Source organism: Trichomonas vaginalis, chromosome V (assembly GCF_026262505.1).
Source record: "Trichomonas vaginalis G3 chromosome V, whole genome shotgun sequence".
Classification (NCBI taxonomy): Eukaryota; Parabasalia; order Trichomonadida; family Trichomonadidae; genus Trichomonas; species Trichomonas vaginalis.
In genome coordinates, this window is record NC_067207.1 from 25,021,422 (window position 1) to 25,044,635 (window position 23,214).

Below are 23,214 nucleotides of genomic sequence, written 5' to 3' on the forward strand. Positions count from 1 at the left end.
TTGGTCCAGTTTGTGGAAATTCAAGTGAGTCTCTTATCTTCTGAGAAACTTCTCCTGTTATCTCATAAACATCGTCGAAGCAACCTGTTTCATATAAAACCTTCTGACCTAACTCAGATGCTCTCCAATACAATTTGACGTCAATTGGATGTCTCAATGGAAGTTTGTTTATAGCATCTTGAAGTTCTTGCAACCTCATTGGAAGTTCTTCTGGTTCAGGTTGGTATCCGAACAATCCAACTCCTTGTGGAATTGTGTACTTCTTTTGTACTAGAACTTTGTCTGGAACAACTTTTGGTCTTGCTAACAATGAAAAGTTTGTTTCGTCTTTTGGTACAAAAGTTTCTGTCAGCTTGTCATCTGGAATTGGTTCCAACAAACCTTTCTCGAAAAGAATGTTTACAGCTCTGACAATGTTGCACTTGCCTTTTCCGAACAATGGGTTTGTAAGACTTTCGTTCAACATGAAGTGGTTGTGGACAATTACAATCTTCAACCATGGTAAATTGAACTCAACAACATAGTCGTCATGTGAAGAACCTTTCTCAGTCGGAATGTTGACTCGGATATTGACATTTGCCAACGGTGCAATTTTTGCCAATTGACCTCTGAGAATGTACCTTGTCTTCACACATGACTCAAGATACTTCATCTTCTCTTCTGTAACAAGACCAGAGTTCCTGAGACATGTAAGAATGCAAGGTTCATTGACAATTGTTTCAATTGAATTGTAAATTCCATACCTTGTCAAGTCAATGTCAGACTTATTTATGAACGGGAAGTATCCAGCATGTTGTCTGACTGCTTGAGGGTTAGGTTGGTACCATTCGAACTTGACACTTGCAATTCCTTCAATTGCATTCAAAATGTCTGAGTCGGAGTCAACCATTTGTTCTCTCTTTGTAGTCTTGAAAGCGTCAAGAAGCATTGCAGCTGTTGTGACATTGCCATGTGCATAGTAAATGTGACCATCCAAATCTGTTATGGTCAATCTGAGATTGTATCCTTTCTTATTTCCATCTTGTATGGCAGCAAGTACACCCATGAAGCCTTCTTTGTTCTTTCCTTCGTCAAAGTTTACTGTAAAGGTTCGACCAGATGTAATTTGACTTCTAACTTCACGATACTTTTCATATGCATATCTTGTTCTTTCCATGGGAGCATGTGCGTCTTCACCTTTTCCTTTTTTCCTTCTCAAAGGATGCAATTGTTCGTCATGTTTCCAATAGAATCTGGCAAAGCCGTCGTGTCCTTCAACTTGAGGTTCACTAACATCGAAAGGCATGTCCATAAGACGTTCTTCTTCTAACCTCTCTAGTCTGTTTGGATAATTTGCACGTGCTGTTTCCAAATCCATTTCGTAGCGAAGACCAGACAATTTGTCATAGACTTTTATGGGTCTTCCCTTCCTATATTTAAACTTCTTCGAAACTCTCCAACCATATCTTTGCAACTCTGCTTTTATTCTAGCAGATTTTCTATCCATTCTATATGGGGGCATTTTATAAAAATAAAAAATATATTTTTTTCTTTACTTTACATAACCGCCTGCTGCCATAAGTCTTTGACGCCAACCCATACCAGCTAATGAAGGTTGACTTGGTTTAGTTTGGAAACTAAACTTTGGTTTTGGTTTATCTTCAGTTTTTGTTTTTCTTCTTCTATCAGTTTTTCGTCACTTTTTCGGTTCCTCTGACTTTACTTCACTTGCAGGAACAGTTGTGTCGTCAACATCTTCATAAATATCATATGCCATTTGTTTTTGTTTTCCTTTCAACTTTTTGTGTTTGTTGTAAAGTTTAGAATATTTCGACTCTAAGTCAATGAGATGTTCTATAATGAACTGTTGGTCAGTGAAGTAAACTTTTCCATCTGTTGTCTCGAAAGCTCCTTCAGACTTCAATATTTTATTTGTGAGAGTCTGTTTCTTTTTTGAGATACTAGCCGTTCCATTTCTATGAAAAGTGACTTTATAGTTAGGGTTTGTATTTCCAGACCTGGCACTTTCTATTATTGAATTTTTCTCTTCATCTGTAAGTTCTTTGACAGGTTTTGACAATGGTTCTGAACTTTTTGTTTGTGGTGTCAAATCTACCGTTTCAACTTCTTCGGTCATTTCATCTCAGTAAAAAATTTTAGTTTGGTTTGTTTTCAACTGGTTTGTTTAGGTTTTTTAAGTCGGTCTAAAACTTCCTGAGGTATAGGAAGAACTTGACAAACACGTTGTGTAACTGCTGGAAGCCGACAAATCCATCTTGAACCCATTTGTCTCAATGCTGTATTGTTCATTTCATCTCAGTAAAAAAACTTTACATTCCCCACGTTTGAGGCGGTTGAGGTTGTTATTGTTTACCCATTGTTGTGCATGGTTATATCCTCTGTTAAAGAATCTTTCACCTTGGTCCATATAGTGTCCTGCTTGGTTATAGTAGTCATTTGCTTTGTTATAATAGTTTCCTGCTTGTCTTCCTACATTGTCCATCCATCCTTGAACTTTTCCTCTTGTTTCAGGATTTGGAATAAGATTTGTTGCATCTCGTGCTACATCCCAACCTTTCTGTACAGTTTGTATAATAGGTTTGCTTTCTCTTTAAGTATACCTAATGTACTCAAAATCTTCCTTCCAACTCCAAATACACCTCTGGCTATTGTTCCCACTGCGGGTAAAAATCTGGATGCAACTCCTGCTAATGCGCCAAATAAACCCATTTCTTATAGGGTAAAAATGACGAATCCAAACAAGGACCCCTATGTTTCTAAAGCGACAAAGAAAGCACTCATGATAAAAATCTTTAGTTCAACACCAAATGCTTGGTTTATGGATATCTTGGAAAACATTCCGAGGTATAGAGAAGATGGACCACCATACTGGTTAATATGTTGGTCAAAACACAAGATACTGTGAAGCCATACCATTACAGTCCAAAGCTATTTTAGAATCTTAGCAGCTTTGACAATATTCGTTGACAAATACCATCCAACAAAACTGACATCTGACTGTGAAAGTTCTTTCAAATCAGATGATGTAAAAAACTATCTGCGTTCAAAAAATGTAAACCAATATTTCATTGTCGACCAAAACCATTCTGCTCTTGGTGTCATTGACGGTTGTATAAAAATGTTAAGAGACTTAAACCAACCACAAGGTGGTGAAGCAAATGAAATGTCATATGACGACAAGTATAGACACTTCTCCATGGCAAAGATGAGACAAGTTTTAAATATTTACAATAACCGTAAACAAAAAGGTTTGGGAAACCACTCCCCGAAGAAATGAAAAACAACCCTGACTTAGAGAAAGACTATATATTTAATAGTTTAGTCAAAAGAGACAAACAAGAAAAGAATGCCAGGCTTCAAACTTAGAAAGGTGACAAAGTAAAAATAGAAATACCTAAACGCGACCCATATGAAAATACTATTGACTATGACAACAATGGGAACCGACAGGTACTCACATTCGTGTTCGTAAAAATAGAAGAAAGTATACAAGAGAATATTATGAAGTTTTAGGCAAACATGGCAAAAATGTACACACTGCAAGCAGAAGATAAAACTACTATTGTCAGACCTCGTTTCAAACTTGTCAAAGTTCAAGGTGGTATACTTTCAAAGACAGTTCCTAACAAATATAAGAACAACTCCTGACGAATATGCTAAAGAAGTTGAAAATGACGACTAAGCAATTCTATACCATGCGTAAACTGTCATGTAAGGTGGCATGTATTCTTTACTTTGTCCCGTTGTTTGCGTATATCCTGAAACGCGATGTGTATGGTTTCCTCCTCCCTCAGTGTTACTCCAGTAAAACAATTTATAGCAAACTTAACGTGTCTTTAACATCATATCCTTTACCTTTTTGTCATTGCTGACCAATCCCAAAATATGCTTATGCCAACCTGCTTGAGATGTACTTAAATCTATGTAAGTGATGTGCGCAGGTAAATTTTCACCTGAAATCGTTTTACTTCCACCTGTTTCCTTTGAAGAGGTTTGCACAATACAAAAACCTGTCGACTATTGAGTCCAAGTTCCAAAACCAAGTACTACTTCTGGTCTGGTAGAGTTCATTGACGTATAAATAGAGCCTATAGGATATAATGTTTGAAGTATTTCTGTCTTTAATGTTGAAGCTCTGTTTTGTCTGCTTTCTTGTCATATAAATCTTGAGCAGTGAATTTAATATTATTGTTCATCCTTCATGACATAAACATTTCTTACATCTAATGTTTTTCATCGTCGTTATGTCGTCATCCGATGTTAAACCTTGGAAAGTTAGGAGGTTTACAATATAATGCATCCCACCAGTTTCTTCAACCGTTCCTTCAATACTTTCTATAGCAACAGTTGTAAAACTTGTATGTGTATGAGTCTTATTTGCTTTCTTCTCTAACTCATCGTTAACATAAGTTTTATCTGCTTTAAGGTCTAAACATCCTGAAACCCATCCTGTATCAGCTTTAGTTTTTAAAATCTTCGATGTCCATTCATGATACCAGTCAAGCCCTTTCTATAATTTCTTATCTTTTTCATCCACATATTCCTTATCCGCCTTCTTCACTAACACACTAGCCATAAGTCCCTTATCTACCTTATTTTCAAGGCTAACGTTTAAGTCTGTTATTTCAGATATAGAATGTGTATGAGTCTTTTTAGAATATTCGTTTTCAGCTCTTGTCACTTCACTTGACATTTTATTGTCAACATATGTTTTGTCTGCTAGTTCAGGATGAGTATGTTCTTTTGTTGCATAAGCATTGTTAGCTCTTTCTTCTTCTTTTGCTATTGCATCGTCTACATATTCTTTGTCAGCTTTGTTGTCAACATCTGTTTCAAAAGAAGTTCATTTATAGGTTTCTCGTTTAAAGTTCCTTTTGTTGGATTTATACAGACAGTATGGTTCTTATTGTCTTGAAACAGAAACTCATCTGTCATTGGGTTTAATGTCAGTTTTAAGTTTCCTTCTTTCAATGACTCAGATATCTTAGAATAGTTTGAAAAGTTTGTTGTGTTCTTATTTAGAGCTTGTATAATGAGTTGTCGGTTGTGTTGTATTTCTCTCATAGACGCTGTTTCATTTGACATTTTTATTATAGATAAAATATGCTTCCAATAGAAAAAGAAAATTCTAGAGTTGCTACAACTAAACCATTAGATGAACTTTTTACTAATGTCGGTCAAAAGTTTGAGACAGAGACCGTAAAGCATGAAGGCTATCGTTTTGACTACCCATTAAGATGGCTAAGAGACCCATCTGTCACAAAAGCTATTGGCTTTCGTAGAATGAAGTTCATTTCAGAAGCCATACATGGTTTCCCATTTACGGTCGGTTTTGAAGTTCGATACTATAACAAAGAAAAACGTACGTATGAGAAATTTGAACAGGGAAAACTTTTACAAGTTAGTTTGCTTGTAAACTTAGAAACAACTCTTCAAGCTTTTCAAGAAAAAATAAACGATATCTATATCGAATATGCAAACCAGTATAACATTGACGAGGGAGAATACCATCTCGATATTATTTATGACAGGAAAAATGCAACTGTTAAAATCAATAAAATAGAAGACCTTGGAGAAAACGTTTATATTTCTACAAAATATAACAACTTGGCATGGTATAGATTTATGAGGATGTTAAATCAGCCTGCAGCATATCCAGTACACCCAGACTTTTATGAAGTCGAAAACCCTAATGGAACATATGAAAATGTTTTCGACCAAGATGCTATTATTGTTCATGCTTCATTTTCTGGTGCGCAAAACTCTTTCTTATGCTTGGCAAATGACTTTTACGAAAAACCTACAAAGCTATATGAACCACCAAGTGGAAGTATTTCAGACTTTCAAGTATGGTTTACTACAGATGGAAGAAAAAGAATAATTCCATTATACCATGCGTTTTACTTAGAACTTAGTTTCATATACAACTACTATCGAACGGTAAAAATATAATTTTTTAATACGGTTGAGGTGTTGGATTTGGTTGCCAACTAGACTGTGGTGCAGGTTCAGGCTGTTGTATAACAGGAGCTTGTTCTTCTGGTTCAGGGTCTTTAGGTATAATACCAACGAACTGACCTACTCTTTTACCAATATTTTTGACTCCGTTCCAAATTCCTCTTCCTACGGTTTTTATTCCATTCCATATACCTCTTCCAACATTTCGAAAGAAGTTTCCAATACTACTGAAGAAACCCATTTTACTATATGTAAAAATCTAATGTCCGCCTAGTCTCTTACGTTTCCTGTTGAGTTCCATAGCATTCTTTAACTGGAGCTCATACATTCTGTTTCTCCTCTGGTAGAAAACATATTCTGGGTCAACTCCTGTGTTCGCGTCATCTGCATAAAGTTGTTTATATCCCACTTCAGGGTTTGTATAAAACTCTTTCCATCTCATATTTGCATACCATGGTGGCAAACCTAACGCAGCGTCATTTGACATGGCAGTTTGCATTTGTACATCTGTTGGCACTTGACCATAGTTTGCCATTGCAGTTTGTATTCTAACTTCATTTGGAATATTCTCTGGGTTTGGTTGTCCAGGTTGCTGTGCATTCGCTAAGTTCTGTGCGTCCATTTAATATTAGATAAAAATATCTCTTACGAGTACATATACTGAACATTTGCAGGCATTGGTTCATCTTCATATTCTCTGTACTTTTCTGCCACGTCAAATAAATAAATGACACAATGGAAAAAACCTAAAACAAGTAGTCCTATTTCAAACCACATTTACTTACTAATAAAATTTCTTTATTATGACACTTTCTCCAGTTTATAGGACCTCTCTCATATTCTATCTTGTCATATCTAAACTCATAGTCATGTATGTCCTCTAACCATCTCATAACGGTTTCCAAACCACTTTTATCGGATGTAAAGTAAAAGCATGGATGGTTATGTATAACGTCTAAAGTTTCTAAAGAGTCTCTCAAAGTCCAGTCTACTTGGTATTGAAAATCCCATGTGTTAAAGAACGGCGGGTCCACTATAAAGAAAACATTTTCCTTGTCTTTATATTTTTCATACAACTCTGTCCAATGACATCTCACAAACTCTATACCCTCAATATATTTTTCTATGTCCTCTTTGAAAACATTTGTATAGTTAAGATATAAAACTTTTGACATAAGTGTTTCAATGTCATGAACTCTTATAGAACCACTATATAATAGTCTAGCAGATATACTATCCCAGTCTATATATTCTGCTTTTTTCAAAACCTCTCTCACAATATTTTTGTTATCTAATGGTATACGTTCCATCTTACCTATAGGTATCTTTTCTTTTAACTCTTTCAATATATTGTTTGTGTCTGGTATATGTTTGAGACGGTCCATATAGTTGTCGAAGTCATTGCATATAATCTTTGAGTCTGGAAATATTATATGGCACAAATGGGATATATAGAAACTTCCACCGAACAAATCTACAAATGTTAGACCATTCGGTAGTTTCTTAAGTTCTCTCAATATAATATCTTTACATCTACTCTTATTTCCAAAGAACGGTAACGGCGGTTTTGTAAAATTCATTTATATATAATAATAAAAATGTTTTTACCGGAAAAGTGACAGAAAAGTGACAAAACATGAAAACATATATAATTTGTGAAAAGTGAAACATTATATAATGTTTTCGACCCAGAAGACTAACAATTTTCCGAATAAAAACTTCATTTATACTAAACATCTTCAGGGCTAGAGGGCGCAACGCGCCTGGAAGCCCCACTACTTTTTTTTTTTTTTTAATATGCAGTTCATTACAGAATTTAGGATAGGGGCGGCGACAAATTTGCCCAGCCAGTAAAGTATTCAATTTTTTTTGCATTTTTTTTAAAGCTTCTTAACTTAAATCATGGAATGTCTCAAAGACAAAAGTAGCATACAGCATGTAAAGCTAAAGAAAGATAATCATAATTAATACCTTAATTTTTAATATTACGCATTTTTAGGTGCAAAATTTAAAAACATTCTAATACAATAGAGCAGTTTCCAAAAGTAGCATACAGCATGCAAAGCTAAAGAAAGATAATCATAATTAATACCTTAATTTTTAATATTACGCATTTTTAGGTGCAAAATTTAAAAACATTCTAATACAATAGAGCAGTTTCCAAAAGTAGCATACAGCATGCAAAGCTAAAGAAAGATAATCATAATTAATACCTTTAAAGTTTAAAATCTTGATTTTTTTTAAAATCAAATATTTATAACTTTCATACATACAGCTTAAACCTTATACTTGTTTTCTCTTGTGAGAAAGCAATCTTACAAAGCTAACAATCCTAAAAAATAAAGAATTAAAATTTAATAATTTAATCTAACAAAATTTCTCTCTTTATCCTTTTGCACTCTTTATATGCAACTCAAAACCATCATATAATATTCCTATAATACTCTTGCCTCAAACAATGACGAACAAACTGCTATTCTCATTTAATTACAGACCAAATCTATTCAAATTTCTGAATTTTTAATTTTCATTTCAATTTCAAATGGAATTAGAAGAAGAAACTATCTTTACTGTTATGGATCTTTGTAAATTTGGAGTTAAACAAGAAATACAAGCACAGTATGGATATGGTGAACGTGTCAGGAAAGAAAGATCTCAGATTTCATTCCACTGCAAATATCCAAAATGTCCTGCACATTTTAATGTTGCAATCTTGGATCAAAATAAATACAAACTAATCAAAATAGTTGAAGAACATGATCATTCCGCCCCAAATGACAAAAGTCAATATTCGTCTGTCTTTTATCGCAAATATTTAGAACATTACTTCCAAACAGATGACAATCAAAGAGCGATAGCACAGCTAAATGCATTCAAAGATCTTGAAATTCCTCTTACAGGTCCGTCCATTCCAGAGATGTACGCTCAAAAACCACGTGCAATCAAACGATTTGCAGAGAGAATACATGCTCTTCAAACTAGATATTCTCCTGACGATGTTGTGTCATTGCAAATCTTTGTTCAGACAGTACAAGAAGAATCTCCAGATGATCTCATTGCATTTGAAGTCTCAGACAATAATATGTGTTTCTATTACGCGCCTTTTGAAGGCAAAGCTTATGCGCATAGTATCAAGACATTTCATATAGACAGCACCTATAAATTGTTGCGATCAAACATTCCATTGTATGCATTTACTGGCAAAATCAAAGATTTTCACATTTTCCCTTTTTTATATTTCTTTTGTCAACCAGACACTTATCAAAACATTCAAGTTTGCGTGTGCGCCTATCTCAGATGGGTAACAATTGAGCCAGAATACATTAGCATGGACTGTGCTCCACAGATAGCTCAAGCAATAGAAGAAAGCATTCCACAAGCTCAAATACTTTGGTGCGGAGTACATGTTCTTCGTGCAATTCTTCGCAAATCAAATAAGTTTTCTTCTCAAGAAAAATTTGAACAATTCTATAATTTGATGAAGGATTTAGTCTTCAAATTAGATGCAGAACATGAGGAAGAAGCAAATGCTGCCTATGATCAAGTTCTGGAGTTGCTCGACACAGATCCAACAGCATCTCAATACTTTAACAGACAATGGCGTTACAACATATCAAGATGGATTGCTCGTGACAGGCGTGAAGGCGACGCAACTAACAATATTGCCGAAGCTCATTTTAGAACACTCAAACATGACTATTTTCCTGATCGAAAAAATCTCAGAATTGATGATGTTATTATAGAAATTTATACAAAAGTGATACCATCTTTCGTTATCAAACTCAAAATTGATCAAAATCCAGCAGATGACCGTGTCATTAGGATCATGGAAAAAGCAACTAACGCAGAAATTGATGTAAAAAGACAAAGAAAAATCGAGAGTATTTCAATGCTCAATAGATTGCTCAATGCTGTTAGTGATGACTCAATAGATCCCACTAAAATATATCCTACCTTGAAAGTATTATTACAAAGAACTCATTTTATTTAATTTTGATTTTAATTTTAGATTAAATTATTAAATTTTAATTCTTTATTTTTTAGGATTGTTAGCTTTGTAAGATTGCTTTCTCACAAGAGAAAACAAGTATAAGGTTTAAGCTGTATGTATGAAAGTTATAAATATTTGATTTTAAAAAAAATCAAGATTTTAAACTTTAAAGGTATTAATTATGATTATCTTTCTTTAGCTTTGCATGCTGTATGCTACTTTTGGAAACTGCTCTATTGTATTAGAATGTTTTTAAATTTTGCACCTAAAAATGCGTAATATTAAAAATTAAGGTATTAATTATGATTATCTTTCTTTAGCTTTACATGCTGTATGCTACTTTTGGAAACTGCTCTATTGTATTAGAATGTTTTTAAATTTTGCACCTAAAAATGCGTAATATTAAAAATTAAGGTATTAATTATGATTATCTTTCTTTAGCTTTACATGCTGTATGCTACTTTTGTCTTTGAGACATTCCATGATTTAAGTTAAGAAGCTTTAAAAAAAATGCAAAAAAAATGTAATAAAATAAAAAAATTCTTAGTATCGATAATCTGAAATATGTTCTTTTCTTAAGCCGCGAGCGAAGCGAGTGGCTTAGTTTCGTAATTTCATACAATCTTTTTTCGAATCTGTTCTTTTCTTAAGCCGCGAGCGAAGCGAGTGGCTTAGTTTCGTAATTTCATACAATTATTTTTCGAATTTGTTCTTTTTGTCAACCGCGAGCGAAGCGAGTGGCTTTTTATTTTTAAAAAATTTTTTTTTCTTTCTTACTTTTTTTTCCTTACTTACAAATTTGATAGTAACTTACCAAATCTCTCTATCATATAATAATAAATTAATCCATTTTTTGTTTCAAATCTGACGCTTTACATTTCTGACACATAAACTCGTCACCTTTCACTTCACCTCACTGGGCAAGTTTGTGCCCCCCTCTTTAGGATAATTTTGCAATGGCAAAAAACCATTTACCTCTAAAATTCGTAATGCACTTAATAATTCATTTCAGAAACCAATAATATACACGTATTCATTAATGAAATTTGATTTTGTAAAAGGATAAAATCATTGAATCAATTGGACTGATTCAATTTCTTTCTGGTTCTGGATAAGATCTATTTTGTTATTTTTATTGTTGGCATTGTATCTTATACATTTCAATAATCAGAAAATTGAATTGATAATTAGTCCATCGATTCTGAATTTTGATGTCAATGTTATTTTTTATAAATCAGCAATTCATTTAAGAAGGGAACATCTTATGATTGTTCCTTTGTTGTTCATTATTTTATTGTAAATTTTGAGATTTTTTCAAATTTGAATTCAACACGTTTCATCATTGAATTCCGATTTAAACTCATTTCCTAAATATTGTAACCAGAAATATGTGTCATAATCTCCCTTTAATTTTTCACTTTGTCACAATACTATCTTTCAATATATAATCATTTTATATAAATTTATATATCAATTGATGGAACTGAATAAATAGAGCTTATTGTTTGTTGGTTAATTTATTTTGTTTTATTCAAATTCATAAAATTTGTCAAAAATTGTGATGAAATTCAAATCTCATTTTTAAAGATGCTATCAGTATTTCTGTTACCATTATCGCAGTTCCTCAGAGGAGAAGTCACAGGAAAATATCAATATCAATTTTTCGATTCATCACTTGACGGAGAACCCGCATTAATAAAAGATCTTTACACAAAGGTCCGAATTGACGGATCTATCAAAAATATCCAAGATGCATCTGATTTATAATATAAAGTTGATATTACAAATAGTAATAGAGGAAGCTATGCCATTGTAAAGCAAACAATCACTAACAAAGGCTCCACAGAAAAGAAAGTCGATCTTTGCACCGCTTTAGTTTTCAATGAAGCAGATAAGTTTGTTGATGCTTATACAATCCCCAATTTTGGATGGAGTTTGTATTTTACAGAAACATCCATCAACACAATGGTATTACAGAACCATCCATGGATTACAAGTGTTAATGCGCAGGACTTTGGCTTAGATGGACAACCTAAATTCTTTACAAACAACCTTACAGTTTTGAAAATGTCATTGGATGGTGAACCAGGAATTAATTGGCTTGCATTTTCATGGTTAAATAATTACATAAAGGAAGGCGAAAGTATGACCTTCTCATACTTGTATTATGATAAAGAATATGAACCACCAATATTAAATCTTGATAAATCCCTTATTTCAGAGGAAGTTGATAGCACCGAACCAATTCACCTCAAAGGATCTTTCTCACATTATGGAGAAACATTGGTAGCGAAAGCATACTACGCAATTTATGAAGCAGATTCTTACAAAGTCGTGAAGAGCGGAAGTCTTGGATCATTCACCGTTTCAAAGACTAAGATGTCACAAGATTTTGATGTTTTTGTTGAGCCACCAACACAATTAGGAAAATACGAATTAGAAGTTTATACTTATCTTCCATTCTTTAAGTCATACTTATCAGAATACTTTTATATAACAGTTGTCCCACCTAATTATAGACCAAAGTTATTCGTTCTTCCTCCTGAGTATGTTTATTACATTCCTGATTCTGAAGTTTCTTTCTTGGCTACAGTTTACGATCAAGATTCAGGTGATAAACCACTCACCGCAGAGGTTTTCTTCAACAATGCAGAAGTTGTATCGCAAGAAGTTGCCAACAACAGAGATCTCAAGACATTCAAATTCAAGATTCCAAAAGATACAAAAGCCGATGATTATGAAGTCAAAGTTACTGCAACAGATGGCAAGAAGATCGGAACAAAGAAATTCACAATTACAATCAAGAATAACACAGTTCTCACAATCGATTTCGAACCAAAACTTAATGCCACATACAACAAAGGCGACAAGGTCAACTTCACAGCTGTCATCAATGATCCAGACACAAACTTCGACACAAAGTTCACTGTTTCGCTCTTCTACAATACTGCTATGAAGACAAGCCTTACATCAGAGAACAAGAATGGATTGGTTAGAATCCCTCTAACATTCTCTATTCCAAGTGATGAAATCAACACCACTGCAGAAATCAAAATCGAAGTTAAAACACCGACCGAATCTTCTGATAGATCAACCTCCATTACTATCCATCAGGATACCACTGCAAACCTCGCAAAATCTAAAACTGCTACAAAAGAATCTCAAAAGAAGAATGCACTCATTGCAGTACTCTGTGTCTTAGCTGTTCTTGCTGTAATTGTTGCAATTGTAATTGTTATTCTTTGGCTTAGAAAATAAAATATACATCTTATTGAATTTGATATTTGTTGTCATTATAAGAAAATGATGATTGTGTTCCGCTTTTATTATGAGATTCAAAGCAACAGCACGAAATTTAAATTATATTTTTGTTCATTTAGCGACACGGATGTTAATATGCCATATATAATATTAGATAGCATAAATCTGATTATTTTATTATAGATCCATTTCTTTATTTCAGTTTTTTTTCAATTTTTTTTTAAAAATCATTGAAAAACAGTAATGGGAATAGTTCATAAGAGAATGGTATTGCTTTCGGCATTTGATTTTCCCATTTTAAAGATCATTTATATACAATTGCAGAAACTAACCGCGCAATGAGAAAAAGCAATTGGAATTATATAATATGATACATGCTTTATCAAATGCTCATGAGATTAGCAAGATTTATGAATTTCATTCTTGAAATATGAAATTTTATGTTAAATCGCCAAATAAAGTCAAATTTGATATGATCAAATGCTAAACACAGAGGAATTATAAGATTAAAAATAGCCTGTTCAAGTATTTGACGAAATTTATGCCAGTTGATTCGATAAGCGTATCCAAGTCAACAGATTTTGATTCCAAACAAAGTATAAGGCCAGTATTTCAATAAAGCTCCAAAAAAGGCTAAAATAGATATAACTTTTAAAAAAATTAAAGATAACCTATAATTTCCTTTGAAATTACAGTAAAATGTATAGACGAAATGGAAAGAATTTAATTATAAGCTAATCATTTCTTCAAATAAGAAAATGAAGCTGTGTCTGGTAAGATAAAATACAAACAAACATTTTAATATATATAGATCACACTAATTAATACAGTTACATACAACTAATATGAGCCTAATTTTTTGGGATCGTATCAAAGAAGTGCTCGATAAATCTTTCATCTAATTTAACGGATTGAGTAACTTGATGACCAGGCGAAATTGATCCATTCATTGCAAAATCTGAGCTAACTTCTGGCTGAGCAATTTGACCTGGAGCTATAATCCTTGAATATTTTTGAGGATGTTCCATGTAGTCATTCTTTAGAACAGAGTTCCATCTATTCTTAATGCTGTTGTCTGGCCTTCCTTTTAAAAATGATGATATGTAAGACCATTTTGTACCAAATTCTAAAACTTTTTCGACAATAATTTTGTCTTCTTCATCAGTCCAAGGTTCGAATGAATTTTTCGGTGATAAATAATTATGCCATCTATCGCGAAGCTGCTTTGGAGTGAAACCGGGCATCGATAAAGCCACGTTCTTCCATCCTATAAACTTAGAGTCTGATAGCAGTTCTTTGAGCTTATTATCATCCTTTGGGCTAAATAATCTCCGCCGCTTGACACCTTTGGCTGGAGGACTAGTATCCTTGTCATACATCACAAAAAATTGAAGTGCATTCAAAATTTCAGTGAAAAGGTAAGTTTTATAAACTTTACGTTCCTTTTCAGTAGTAATTTTGAGCGATCAAAATATCTACATTTTTCTAATAATGATAAAAGGATTATTAATCATGAAACAGCCGATAAAACGGTTAACCATACAATTTTTCGTTAAAGCGAAAAACTTGCAAAATATTATTATATTATTGTTCCAAGTATTCTTTAAAAATCAGTAACGGCTGTAGCCAGTCAAAATTTCATATTCAAAATTGATTTCAGTAAAGATATAATTTCTGTTTTTAATTGAGTTTCTTTGATATTTATATGATTTCCAATATAATTGCAAAATTGCGTTTATCGATTAGGTCTACATCGATTAGCCGAAAAATACATATTATTAACATACTACTGTATCTCTTTAAAGATATTTATATTTTAATAAAAATAATTGAAACGTAAAATAATCTTTGATTGAAATTATTTTGTTTTCGTTTCAAATAAGGTGTTTTCCAACTTCTACAGTAGACATATTAGTATCACAACATAAAATTAGAAAATTTCAAAATATCAAATTCTTGAATTCAAAGCTTGGCGGCTATGCTCAATCACACAACTATTACATCATTGGGTTATTATTGAATTACATGGAATTTTGAAGTAAATTTATTGTTACAAAGAACGTAGCTCTTCAAATTCAAGGCGAATTATCATCGGATGTGTTTTCGCATTAATGTTTGATTCTCTTACTATCATCGTTTGTAGAATACAAAATTAATTGATAATATCCATTCTAATGAAACCTTATAAAAATTCCATTTTGTTTATCATATTCAGACTTATGAATAAGTTAATGTTGGCAAAAATTTCGAGTTGTTTATAAATTATTTCTTTATAAAGGAAATTTTTATAATTTTTTTTTTATAAATCCGAATATTATATCGAAAATAGCTTTGAAACCGCAACTTTTGCTTATGTGTAATTGAAAAATATATCGCTAGTTGAAAACAAAATAATATCAAACAAAATTTTATTGGGAAAGCAAATCAAGAATAGCAGGAGATATTCTACTTCTAAGGATAGGTGATGATATAGCAGAACATACCTGCGAATTGCTTCTAGAAGATGATCTTGACCACATTGGAGATGGAACAGCTCCAGCGTCGGAAAGAAGCTCAACGACGCGTTCACTACTACCTATTATAGCTTTGTCTATTGGCGTGAATCCAGATCTATCAGGTGTCGCTATAGAAGCACCTAATTTAAGTAATGCTTTGACAGCTGATTCAGAACCATGTTCAGCGGCAACAGCGAGTGGTGTCTTTCCATAGAATGAGTCACTATCTATGTTTTCCTTGGAAAACATATTGATAGACTTGTCGCAATCGCCTTCTGCTGCAATGTGAAGAGGATTGGCACCGTGTAAAGTTCTATCGTCCGAGGGAAGTAGATTTGAGAAGAACTTAATCGTCTCAGAATCATTTGATAAAGCAGCGAAGTGCAGGCAAGATCGGCCGACATTATCCTTCATTTCGACCTTTCCACCTTGATTAATGATCAATCTTGCTGACGCGAGGTTGCCAGTCGATGCTGCAAAATGGAGAGGCGTCATTCCGGCTTTATCAGGGAGATTTGGATCACATCCATGCTTAATGAAAAAGAGTGTAGTGAAAACATCACCTGATTCTGCTGAATAATGCAATGGAGATCGACCACAATAATCTATGTCGTAAACATCCTTGTATTGCTTGTAGATAAGTCTTGTAGTCTTTACATTGCAACTTAATGCACTGAAATGGAAGATTGTCCATCCATTTCTTGTTTTGATACGTAATTTTGCGCCATTACTCATCAATACCTTCACAATTTTGTTATTACCATGTTTTGCAGCCATGCATAATGGGGTTGCACCATCATTTGCCCTCTTGTTGATATTTGCGTTTTCATCTAAAAGTTTTTGAGCGATAACCTCATTCGTTACGTAGTGCAATGGAGCCATTCCATCTACATCTTGCGCGTTTACATTGACATGATAGCTCAAAAGCACGTTAACCGCATCGATTGAGTTATTTTCAACGGCATAATGTAATGGAGTGTTCAATTGATTGTCCTGATTGTACTGCTGACCATAAGATTCGCATAACTTCTCTACAATTGCTGCTTTATTGTTAGCACATGCAAAATGAATTGCATCTCTGCCAAGTTCATCAAGATTAGTAAGATCTGATCCATTTTCTATGAGATATGCAAGACACCTAGCTGCCCCGTAGTAAGATGCAAATGCTACCAAATTCGGTTTGTTCCGAAATATCTCTTCCATGTAGGATGGTGGAGATAACAGATAAAAGCCTCCAGGAGCCTCCTCCTTGAAGGACTTGACGTCATCTTTCATGAGTGCATTGATAATGCAATCCATTAAATAGTGAAGCTTACTTCCTCCTCGATGGAAATTCATGATGAAAGAGAAAGTTCACTTTTTAAAATCTTAATTTGAATTAAAAATAATCAGATTTTTATGATTCCATTCAATTTTTTATCGGACGAAATCCAATATCATAGTATTACATATGATAAACAATTTTTATAAAAATCCATAAAAAATTAAATTCAATCCTTATAAAATCTCGCCACTTTTATCTTCTCGGACGTTAATCACTTTGTTTATTTCGTTTTATCTGTAAATAGATTTCTTATTCAAAATAAGACTAGTTTTCCATTGTATTGTTCCTGAAATTCAAGATTTATCTTTGGCTTCATTACAAATTTGACTTAATTTGCTGCATAACTCATGGATATGAACAAATATGCTATAGAGCAATATAATTTAGAGTTCCTAATCTTTAATTTTAAGGGGCAATTCCCAAAGGGATTGAAATCATCCTCATGATTTTGATAGGAAAATTAGCATCACATCATTTTCTATGTTTCACGGCTTCAATATTATGGGAAAATAAACGTTATTTGATTAAAAAATCACAATTTGAATCCGTAAATAGGCGGAAAAATTAATGAATAAAAATTTGTTGGAAAATCTTTCATAAATATTTATTAGCAAGAGTAAAGCAAAAATATCAAACAATTCAATTCAGAAAAAATTGAGCGGGCACTTTTATTTATTTTCTTATTTGACATAAATGCAATTTCTGCACAAAACACAAAGCTTTATTCCACAAGAACCATATACAATACACTCAGAATGGGAAACACCAGACTTTAAGACAATGCCTGATCAGCAACCTTCACCGTGTATCAAAGAATACAATCATTTCTGGAAGCTGGTTGTTTTCAAGAAAGGCAATGGAGCTGAAAAAGGAAAATCAGTGTCCATCTTCCTAATGCACCCACAATGCAAGTTCGCTCATGAAGTTTCTTATCAAATCAAAACAATTGGACCGAAGTCTGCATCTTTTGAGGGCAGTTGGGTTTTCTCCCCAATGTTGAACAACCAAGGCATAGAAAAATTCATTCCCCTCAATGAAATCGATGATTATTTGAATAATGGCAAATTAAAATTCGACATTACAATCAAATTCGACCCACCACAGCCAGCAACGAAGATTAGCTGCCGAGAATCAGTTGGTTTGGTAGGTCTTACGAACCTTGGAGCCACTTGTTACTTAAATTCAATGTTACAATGCTTATTCCACACTCCTGCCTTCAGAAGAGCCGTATACGACATGCCTACAGACGGTACAGAAGATGTTAAGACGTCTATTGCCTATTCTTTGCAAAGATTATTTACTTTGATGCAAATGTCACCTTTAACGCCAAGTACGCAAGAACTTACGACCTCCTTTGGCTGGGGAATCACTGACCAGTTCAGTCAGCACGATGTACAAGAGTTTTTGAGAGTTTTGGTTGATAATCTCGAAAAAAAGCTGAAAAAGACAGATAAAAAGGATGCATTTGCAAATATCTTCAGAGGAAAGACAACCAACAAACTTTTCGTTGAAAAATTCGATTACAAAGATGATCATAAAGAAGAATTTTACGATATCGAGTTAGTTGTTCGTAATAACAGAGATTTAGTACAAGCAATACGTGAATACACCAAAGCTGAAGTCATTGACGAATACAAAGTTGAAAATAAAGGTGTTTCTCAGGCAATTAAAACAACAAAGTTCTGGCAACTGCCAAATGTACTTCATTTCCTTCTCCAAAGGTTCGAATACAATCCTATGGGTAATGGAATGATCAAAGTCAACGACAGATTCGAATTTCCCGATGAATTGGATATGAAAGAATTTATGGATCCGGAAAGTGAGGACAAAGACACTGTTTATGACTTATTCGGTGTTCTTATTCACATAGGATTCGCCAACGCTGGCCATTATGAAGCCATGATGAAGATTGAAGGAAATTGGTATCTTTTCAACGACGATGAGGTCACTAAGGTACCGGAAAGCACTGTTCGGACCACATTTGGCGGTGAAAATACTTACGGTAGCGCTTATTTCGTTACTTATGTTCGAAGATCTCAAAAAGATTTGATGACAGCCGTCCTTGATTCGGAGATTCCGGACCATCTCCATAAATACCTTGACGAATATATCAAGGAGCATACATGGAAATCGCCTGAAACGAATATTGAAGTTCATTCTGATATTTTATTAGCAGAAGAACTCGCCGGAAAGGCCGTAGAGTATCCAGTACTAACTGTTCCTTTGAAAGGCTACAAGGTAAAGGACTGTCTTTCATCTCTTTCTGCATTAACTAACATCAAACAACCAATACAGCTTTTTACGGTCGATATCTATGGAATTCCTGAAAGCCCGATCCAATTGTCTCAAGATGTACAGAAGCAATTTTCGAAATCTTCGAAATTATTTGTTTCATCAACAACAGACAAAGGAACAATTCCAGTTGTCGTAGGCTTTTACGATCCATCACAGAACCAGGCCGTCAGTTATTTGTTTACTTCTGTTGTAGAACAAGGAACAAAAGTTTGTAATTTCATTTCCAAAGTTTCTGCAACAGCAAAGACCATCAAATTACTTGCATTCAAAGTAAGAGGATGCAGTGCTTCCAAACTCGACCTCGAATCTACAATAAATGCACCAGGTTTGATTTTATTCCAACATGCCGAAAAGAAATCAGCTCCAAAGTCAATAACATGCCAAGAATTCAAACCAGGAAATACATACAGATCAATTGATGTAGTTCCTGAGCTCAGAAATAGCACAGTTGACGTTTTCTTGGCCGGATTAGAAGATCCTTTGACTTTCTCGCTTACTAATGTTACGAACCACGAACATAACTTCAAGTTAACGATATCCGCTAAAGGCCATATCTCTACAATGATCAAATCCATTAGATCTATTCTCAAAATACCAAATGACAAAGCTGTCTTACTATTTAGGTCCGAAAACGGCAGTGCCAGTGAAGTACCAATCTCATGCAGCACGAATGCCAACATTAGACAGCTTATTTCCAGTACAGATGTATTTTATTTAATTCATCCAGGAATTTCTCAATCGGAAATCGAAACACAGCTTTTCTTCCAACCAGACATCATCACAGATACCGGAATAAAGTCACCAGTCCTTCTTATGCCGAAAGATTTCACAGCAGGAGATGTATTTACGAAACTTATCAAGAAGAACATAATCGGTAACAAGAGTGGATGGAGAATGTTAATGTTGGAAGGCTGCCGCATCGTAAAAGTAGTTCCTGATGACTCAAAACTCGAAAACATGCTCACAAAGAAATTCAGAATCGAAAAAATTCCATCCGACCAACTTCCTCCGGCCAAAACCGTCAGAGTTACACTTTCCACTTTACCAAGTAATCCAAGGAATAACACTACAGGAATTCCGTTTATATTCACTCTGATAAAAGGAGAGAAGTTCCCAGAAACAAAGAAGAGACTCTTGGAACAGAGTTCTGCTGATCCAGAGAAGGCGAGATTCGGATACACAAATGATACTTCGAACAAACACAAGTCTCCAAAAGATGACGACGAATTGTTTGACTTGATCGAAACTAATGGAATGTTGTACATTTTCGTTCCTGGTGAAATCAAGACAAAGAATTTCCACAAGTCTGGCAACGGATTCCAGATCTACAATTAAATATTTTTTTTGTTTGTCCAACTATTTAATATAAAAAACTTTAAATCAATTCTTTCATTTGTTCCATATTAAGTTCTGTCAAAATGTAAGCTATTCAATTCTATCGTCGGGGGAAGTATCACAAATCTATCAATTTTTTTGTAAAAGTATACAAAAACATATGGTGTTGAATTAGTTTATAATAATATAAATATTAAGATTATCCAAAATAAGAAAAACTAGGTTTTGAGAACACTTTTGAGATGATAATCAAAATATTTTGATTGAAAAATAATATATTATTTATCTGATATAGAATGGATTTTTTCAAATTTAAAAATTCTGAAAAATAAACAGTTTTGTAAAGTAAAAAAAATGAACGAAAACTCGAGACCTCGTATTCCAAATGAATGGGTAAGATATATGTATGAAAAACTTGAAAGTGGTGAGTAAGGATGTCAATTGTTATAGACCGAAAATAGATTTTTTCGGTTTTCTCTTCAAATAATTGAAAGAATGATACTATTATAGGTTTATTATATTATATAGCATATAATCATGCTATAGCCGAAAATTATAAGTTTTGAGAAGATTGAATATAACACAAATAAATTTGAATGTAAGTTAAATTGCTTGTTGTTTTTAATAGCTATTTAATGAGAAATCCAATATTGCAAAATTCAAATTGAATGATTGAAAGAACAGAAAAAGTCATTCTTTTCAATTTCGAATATGTTTCATTGTATTTATAATTATATGGCAAATAAGATATTTAAACTTGATTTTTGAAGGAAAATTCACAAAATTGAATGAATTCAAATAATTTTTATTCAAAAATAAACCAGTTATTTGAGTTTAATACTAATTATCTATTCAAACTACAAAGTTTGTAATTTAAAATATTTTGTGAGATCAGATTGAATTAATTCAAGGTTCTTTTCAATTAATATTCATGACCATATTACGCATTTTCGAACATTCTAAACCAAATATATAAAAATGGGAGACGAATGTTAAATTTGCTAGACATGGGGAGTTGTCTGCAAAGTTTTAGCTCTTATCTCTAACAAAAAATTAATTTTTAAAAAAATGACCGAATACGTTTCACAGCGAGAAAAAAATAAAAGGCAAGATAGAATTTTCTAGACATAAAGAAGTTGTTTACCGAGTTTTAGCTCTTATCTCTAACAAAAAATTAATTTTTAAAAAAATGACCGAATACGTTTCACAGCGAGAAAAAAATAAAAGGCAAGATAGAATTTTCTAGACATAAAGAAGTTGTTTACCGAGTTTTAGCTCTTATCTCTAACAAAAAATTAATTTTTAAAAAAATGACCGAATACGTTTCACAGCGAGAAAAAAATAAAAGGCAAGATAGAATTTTCTAGACATAAAGAAGTTGTTTACCGAGTTTTAGCTCTTATCTCTAACAAAAAATTAATTTTTAAAAAAAAGACCGAATACGTTTCACAGCGAGAAAAAAATAAAAGGCAAGATAGAATTTTCTAGACATAAAGAAGTTGTTTACCGAGTTTTAGCTCTTATCTCTAACAAAAAATTAATTTTTAAAAAAAAGACCGAATACGTTTCACAGCGAGAAAAAAATAAAAGGCAAGATAGAATTTTCTAGACATAAAGAAGTTGTTTACCGAGTTTTAGCTCTTATCTCTAACAAAAAATTAATTTTTAAAAAAATGACCGAATACGTTTCACAGCGAGAAAAAAATAAAAGGCAAGATAGAATTTTCTAGACATAAAGAAGTTGTTTACCGAGTTTTAGCTCTTATCTCTAACAAAAAATTAATTTTAAAAAAATGACCGAATACGTTTCACAGCGAGAAAAAAATAAAAGGCAAGATAGAATTTCTAGACATAAAGAAGTTGTTTACCGAGTTTTAGCTCTTATCTCTAACAAAAATTAATTTTTAAAAAAATGACCGAATACGTTTCACAGCGAGAAAAAAATAAAGGCAAGATAGAATTTTCTAGACATAAAGAAGTTGTTTACCGAGTTTTAGCTCTTATCTCTAACAAAAAATTAATTTTTAAAAAAATGACCGAATACGTTTCACAGCGAGAAAAAAATAAAAGGCAAGATAGAATTTTCTAGACATAAAGAAGTTGTTTACCGAGTTTTAGCTCTTATCTCTAACAAAAAATTAATTTTTAAAAAAATGACCGAATACGTTTCACAGCGAGAAAAAAATAAAAGGCAAGATAGAATTTTCTAGACATAAAGAAGTTGTTTACCGAGTTTTAGCTCTTATCTCTAACAAAAAATTAATTTTTAAAAAAAAGACCGAATACGTTTCACAGCGAGAAAAAAATAAAAGGCAAGATAGAATTTTCTAGACATAAAGAAGTTGTTTACCGAGTTTTAGCTCTTATCTCTAACAAAAAATTAATTTTTAAAAAAAAGACCGAATACGTTTCACAGCGAGAAAAAAATAAAAGGCAAGATAGAATTTTCTAGACATAAAGAAGTTGTTTACCGAGTTTTAGCTCTTATCTCTAACAAAAAATTAATTTTTAAAAAAATGACCGAATACGTTTCACAGCGAGAAAAAAATAAAAGG

At 33.0% G+C, this 23,214-nt stretch overlaps 9 protein-coding genes across 9 annotated transcripts, besides 4 other annotated features; 5 read left to right on the forward strand and 4 right to left on the reverse strand.

Annotated features, from left to right (window-relative positions):
• Positions 1 to 4,651: part of a mobile genetic element that runs on past the window's edge.
• Positions 4,652 to 5,956: 1,305 nt separating this feature from the next.
• On the reverse strand, positions 5,957 to 6,199 carry TVAGG3_0398720 (serine threonine-protein phosphatase family; the record flags this gene model as incomplete). The annotated part of the gene is made up of 1 exon (XM_051232617.1): positions 5,957 to 6,199. One exon carries the CDS (start codon positions 6,197 to 6,199, stop codon positions 5,957 to 5,959), a length of 243 nt encoding a protein of 80 aa, XP_051102347.1.
• An 18-nt stretch (positions 6,200 to 6,217) lies between these two features.
• TVAGG3_0398730 (uncharacterized protein) lies at positions 6,218 to 6,580 on the reverse strand (the record flags this gene model as incomplete). The annotated part of the gene is made up of 1 exon (XM_051232618.1): positions 6,218 to 6,580. The coding sequence occupies one exon, from the start codon at positions 6,578 to 6,580 to the stop codon at positions 6,218 to 6,220; it is 363 nt and encodes a 120-aa protein (XP_051102348.1).
• Positions 6,581 to 7,782: 1,202 nt separating this feature from the next.
• Positions 7,783 to 10,888: a mobile genetic element.
• Positions 8,501 to 8,821, forward strand: TVAGG3_0398750 (MULE transposase domain-containing protein; the record flags this gene model as incomplete). The annotated part of the gene is made up of 1 exon (XM_001300220.2): positions 8,501 to 8,821. A coding segment is annotated over one exon (321 nt), but the record flags the coding sequence as incomplete, so codon positions are not given.
• TVAGG3_0398760 (MULE transposase domain-containing protein) lies at positions 8,876 to 9,356 on the forward strand (the record flags this gene model as incomplete). Its single annotated transcript, XM_051232619.1, has 1 exon — positions 8,876 to 9,356. A coding segment is annotated over one exon (481 nt), but the record flags the coding sequence as incomplete, so codon positions are not given.
• TVAGG3_0398770 (MULE transposase domain-containing protein) lies at positions 9,437 to 9,701 on the forward strand (the record flags this gene model as incomplete). The annotated part of the gene is made up of 1 exon (XM_001300219.2): positions 9,437 to 9,701. A coding segment is annotated over one exon (265 nt), but the record flags the coding sequence as incomplete, so codon positions are not given.
• A 1,026-nt stretch (positions 10,889 to 11,914) lies between the features above and the next one.
• TVAGG3_0398780 (uncharacterized protein) lies at positions 11,915 to 13,345 on the forward strand (the record flags this gene model as incomplete). Its single annotated transcript, XM_001300218.1, has 1 exon — positions 11,915 to 13,207. The coding sequence occupies one exon, from the start codon at positions 11,915 to 11,917 to the stop codon at positions 13,205 to 13,207; it is 1,293 nt and encodes a 430-aa protein (XP_001300219.1).
• Positions 13,346 to 13,910: 565 nt separating this feature from the next.
• Positions 13,911 to 14,589, reverse strand: TVAGG3_0398790 (RNA polymerase II transcription regulator recruiting protein; the record flags this gene model as incomplete). Its single annotated transcript, XM_001300217.1, has 1 exon — positions 14,062 to 14,589. The coding sequence occupies one exon, from the start codon at positions 14,587 to 14,589 to the stop codon at positions 14,062 to 14,064; it is 528 nt and encodes a 175-aa protein (XP_001300218.1).
• A 959-nt stretch (positions 14,590 to 15,548) lies between these two features.
• Positions 15,549 to 17,055, reverse strand: TVAGG3_0398800 (spectrin binding; the record flags this gene model as incomplete). Its single annotated transcript, XM_001300216.2, has 1 exon — positions 15,619 to 17,043. The coding sequence occupies one exon, from the start codon at positions 17,041 to 17,043 to the stop codon at positions 15,619 to 15,621; it is 1,425 nt and encodes a 474-aa protein (XP_001300217.1).
• Positions 17,056 to 17,722: 667 nt separating this feature from the next.
• TVAGG3_0398810 (ubiquitinyl hydrolase protein) lies at positions 17,723 to 20,659 on the forward strand (the record flags this gene model as incomplete). Its single annotated transcript, XM_001300215.2, has 1 exon — positions 17,723 to 20,659. The coding sequence occupies one exon, from the start codon at positions 17,723 to 17,725 to the stop codon at positions 20,657 to 20,659; it is 2,937 nt and encodes a 978-aa protein (XP_001300216.1).
• A 58-nt stretch (positions 20,660 to 20,717) lies between these two features.
• Positions 20,718 to 20,759: a mobile genetic element.
• Positions 20,760 to 21,103: 344 nt separating this feature from the next.
• Positions 21,104 to 21,940: a mobile genetic element.
• The last annotated feature ends 1,274 nt before the right edge of the window (positions 21,941 to 23,214 follow it).